The 4,157-nt window shown below is 52.2% G+C and overlaps 2 protein-coding genes and 1 long non-coding RNA gene across 3 annotated transcripts; all 3 read right to left on the minus strand.

The window, feature by feature from the left end:
• Positions 1 to 1,599, minus strand: LOC135388868 (zinc finger protein 271-like). The gene is made up of 4 exons (XM_064618723.1): positions 1,008 to 1,599; positions 674 to 937; positions 340 to 603; positions 1 to 269 (listed from the first exon to the last, which is right to left on the minus strand). Exons 1-4 carry the CDS (start codon positions 1,597 to 1,599, stop codon positions 1 to 3), a joined length of 1,389 nt encoding a protein of 462 aa, XP_064474793.1.
• A 172-nt stretch (positions 1,600 to 1,771) lies between these two features.
• LOC135388877 (zinc finger protein 600-like) lies at positions 1,772 to 2,334 on the minus strand. Its single transcript, XM_064618736.1, has 2 exons — positions 2,082 to 2,334; positions 1,772 to 1,977 (listed from the first exon to the last, which is right to left on the minus strand). The coding sequence occupies exons 1-2, from the start codon at positions 2,332 to 2,334 to the stop codon at positions 1,772 to 1,774; spliced, it is 459 nt and encodes a 152-aa protein (XP_064474806.1).
• Positions 2,335 to 3,227: 893 nt separating this feature from the next.
• LOC135372511 (uncharacterized) lies at positions 3,228 to 3,933 on the minus strand. Its single transcript, XR_010416015.1, has 2 exons — positions 3,879 to 3,933; positions 3,228 to 3,403 (listed from the first exon to the last, which is right to left on the minus strand). It is a non-coding gene; the product is annotated as an uncharacterized LOC135372511 (long non-coding RNA).
• Positions 3,934 to 4,157: the final 224 nt, after the last annotated feature.

Consider the following 4,157-nt stretch of genomic DNA (forward strand, 5'->3'; position numbering starts at 1 on the left):
TTAATCATTTATTAATCGCTTGTGGCGCGACAGGCTAAAACTCTGGGTGAACTCCGCTGTACAGAAGTCGCACTTATAGGGCTTCTCGCCCATGTGTTTTCGCTTGTGATACAACAGGCCCGCACTGGAGCTGAACTCTGCAGGACAGAGGTCGTACTTGTGCAGCTTTTCTCCCGTGTGTGCGTGCTTGTGATGTGACAGTGCTGTCCTGTGGCTGAACACTGCAGGGCAGAGATTACACTTGTATGGCTTCTCGCCCGTGTGTCCGCCTGTGGCGCGCGAGATTCGCGCCACAGCTGAACTCTGCAGGACAGAGGTCGCACTTGAAGGGCTTCTCACCAGTGTGTTTTCGCTTGTGGCGCGACAGGCTAAAACTCTGGGTGAACACCACTGTACAGAAGTCACACTTATAGGGCTTCTCGTCCATGTGTTTTCGCTTGTGATACAACAGGCCCGCACTGGAGCTGAACTCTGCAGGACAGATGTCGTACTTGTGCAGCTTTTCTCCCGTGTGTGCGTGCTTGTGATGTGACAGTGCAGTCCTGTGGCTGAACACTGGAGGGCAGAGATTACACTTGTATGGCTTCTCGCCCGTGTGTCCGCCTGTGGCGCGCGAGATTCGCGCCACAGCTGAACTCTGCAGGACAGAGGTCGCACTTGAAGGGCTTCTCACCAGTGTGTTTTCGCTTGTGGCGCGACAGGCTAAAACTCTGGGTGAACTCCGCTGTACAGAAGTCGCACTTATAGGGCTTCTCGCCCATGTGTTTTCGCTTGTGATACAACAGGCCCGCACTGGAGCTGAACTCTGCAGGACAGAGGTCGTACTTGTGCAGCTTTTCTCCCGTGTGTGTGTGCTTGTGATGTGACAGTGCTGTCCTGTGGCTGAACACTGCAGGGCAGAGATTACACTTGTATGGCTTCTCGCCCGTGTGTCCGCCTGTGGCGCGCGAGATTCGCGCACCAGCTGAACTCTGCAGGACAGAAGTCGCACCTGAAGGGCTTCTCACCAGTGTGTTTTCGCTTGTGGCGCGACAGGCTAAAACTCTGGGTGAACTCCGCTGTACAGAAGTCGCACTTATAGGGCTTCTCGCCCATGTGTTTTCGCTTGTGATACAACAGGCCCGCACTGGAGCTCAACTCTGCAGGACAGAGGTCGCACTTGAAGGGTTTCTCACAAGTGTGTTTTCGCTTGTGGCGCGACAGGCTAAAACTCTGGGTGAACTCCGCTGTACAGAGGTCACACTTATAGGGCTTCTCGCCCCTGTGTTTTCGCTTGTTATACAACAGGCCCGCACTGGAGCTCAACTCTGCAGGACAGATGTCGCACTTGAAGGGTTTCTCACAAGTGTGTTTTCGCTTGTGGCGCGACAGGCTAAAACTCTGGGTGAACTCCGCTGTACAGAAGTCGCACTTATAGGGCTTCTCGCCCATGTGTTTTCGCTTGTGATACAACAGGCCCGCACTGGAGCTCAACTCTGCAGGACAGATGTCGCACTTGAAGGGTTTCTCACAAGTGTGTTTTCGCTTGTGGCGCGACAGGCTAAAACTCTGGGTGAACTCCGCTGTACAGGGGTCACACTTATAGGGCTTCTCGCCCATGTGTTCGCTTGTTATACAACAGGCCCGCACTAAAGCTGAAGTCTGCAATACAAATATCGCCCTTGTAGGGCTTCTCGCCCGTGTGTTTTCGCTTGTGACACGTCAGAGTTTTCCTATTACTGAATCCTGCAGGACAGAGGTCGCACTTGAAGGGCTTCCCACCAGCGTGTTTTTACTTGTGGCGCGACAGGCTAAAACTCTGGATGAACTCCGCTGTACTGAGATCGCACTTATAGGGCTTCTCGCCCCTGTGTTTTCGCTTGTGATACAACAGGCCCGCACCAGAGCTGAACTCTGCAATACAGAGATCGCACTTGCAGGGCTTCTCACCCGTGTGTTTTCGCTCATGACACAACAGAGTTGTCCTATGACTGAATTCTGCAGGACAGAGATCGTACTTAAAGGATTTCTCGCCTGTATGTTTTCGCTTGTGATACTTGAGGATTGTGCTACCCCTGAACTGTGCAGGACAGAGATCGCACTTGTATGGCCTCTCACTCGCATGTGTTCTCTTGTGGTCTCGCAGTTTCCCACTCTTTCTGAACTGAGATCACACTTGTAAAACTTGTTGCCCATGTGTGTGCTTGTGATGGCGCAGGCACATACTGTGGCTGGATTCTGCAGGGCAGAGGTCGCACTTGTACGCACTCGATGAGCATCCAAGTGCACATATCGTGGCCTTGTGCAACCGTTCTCCTGTGCAACACTCTGCATGCACTCGCAAAGTTGATGCATGACGGAATGTCGTGGAACACGTGTCGCAAGTAAATCTGTTTGTTTTGCGAGTTTTGAGATGAAGTGCCATGTGGCCAGTGTCAACGCATGTGGCGAAACAAACACTGCACTTATACAGCCTGTCTTTCTCGTGGCCGAATGTCGATGGTTTGCCTGCCTCTTGACTCTGGTCTGAAGGTTGCTCAGTGGGTCGACCGTCGGTAGTGATCAGTGCGGCGTGTTTGAGTCGTGGCTCCACCGTTGATGTGCCGGTCTCGAACTGTACATTTGAAGAAGTGCAACTTGAAGATGCTCGATCGCAAGTGCCACTGGGCTCGACCTTAATATGGAGCCTACCACTCCTTTCCCTTGCTCCTGAAATTGCAGATCCGTTCCAGTCCACATCCGTTATTATGCCACTCGTTAGAATGATTTTAGGATATAAGATTTCTAACAAGCTGCCCAATGAAATTTTCACCACCCAACGCAAGCGAGACCTGAGAGCACATTTAAGAAATCTCTATTTCGGGTATCCTTAGTGAAGTTTGTTTCCCGTGTCTGAAGACAGCTGCTGGATGATTCAATTTGCTTTTATTTAATTTGTTTCGCTCCTGATGATCTAGAACGTATGAGGTCAACTGTGCCGGTTTTATGTATTTTATGTAACATACGACAATGTCAGTAGTAGTTACTGGACACAGACTGTCCGCAACGCTACAAGGCTTCTGGACACGTTTAATTAGCAATTAGAGCTAATTGGGACCCCCCACATTAATCAGGACCCTCCAGGGAGTCATCACACTAATTGGGGAGCATCTAGGACGTGTCCAGACCACCCTGTGCGTTGCGGACAATCTGTGTCCATAAAAATAAAAAAATAGGTAGAAAATAAAATAAAAAGATGGAAATAAGAGTGGAGAGAAACAATTTATTCGAAAATCAACGATGCCGCGGCGAAGAACCCGCTCCGCAACACCCGAGTGACCAGCGCCCGCCATGTTGCTTGTTGACGACTGGTAGTTGCAGAGATCGACGACAGGTGGCCACTTAGTTGCAAGGCATCACACCAGATGGCGCCACTATCATAGCTCTAGACGAGAAAGACAGACAACAAGATACTAGCGACAGGTAAAAATGGCAGCACTGCTGAACAAGTCTAGGCATGCGAGAGAAAAGGTCTAACCGCTACTGCTAAAACAGCACGGAGAAAACAGTACACATCGGGGAAAAAAGGCTTACGGGGACGATCGCTTAGGCCTAACCACAGCACTACGCAGCTAACACAAGGCGGGAACCACAGATCGCTAAACATGCATCAACAGGCTTGCTCACCGCAAAACAAGACTAAACATACGAGGAAAAAGGCTTACGGGGGGGCGATCGCTTAGGCCTAACCTCAACACTACGCAGCTAACACAAGGCGGGAACCACACATCGCTAAACATGCATCAACAGGCTTGGACACCGCAAAACAAGTCTAAACATGCGAGAAAAGGCTTAGCACGAGCGCGGTCACCGCTAAACACGGCAAACATACGAGAAAAGGAGCGCGTCAAATCACTCACCTTTTCCCCCGCGGCAACTTCCAGGCAGAAACTGAGCCAGCGCGGAGAACACACATCTGCTGTCTACGAGAGCCAGCCAGAAAATGAGCGAGCGCGCGGAGCGCACGCCCGTCTTCCGCGACGCTCCGAGAGAAACTGAGTGAGGCGACGCGCGCGCGCCCTCTGCTCCACCCGTCCGCGCATGCGCGCGCGCGCGCGCGCTCCTAGCGCCCCCTGCGCCGGCCGCGGGTGTTTTCGGTTTCGGCTCTCTGCTGCGCGCGCGCGCGCGCTCCTAGCGGC

The sequence above is a fragment of the Ornithodoros turicata genome, chromosome 1 (genome assembly GCF_037126465.1).
Source record: "Ornithodoros turicata isolate Travis chromosome 1, ASM3712646v1, whole genome shotgun sequence".
Lineage (NCBI taxonomy): Eukaryota > Metazoa > Arthropoda > Arachnida > Ixodida > Argasidae > Ornithodoros > Ornithodoros turicata.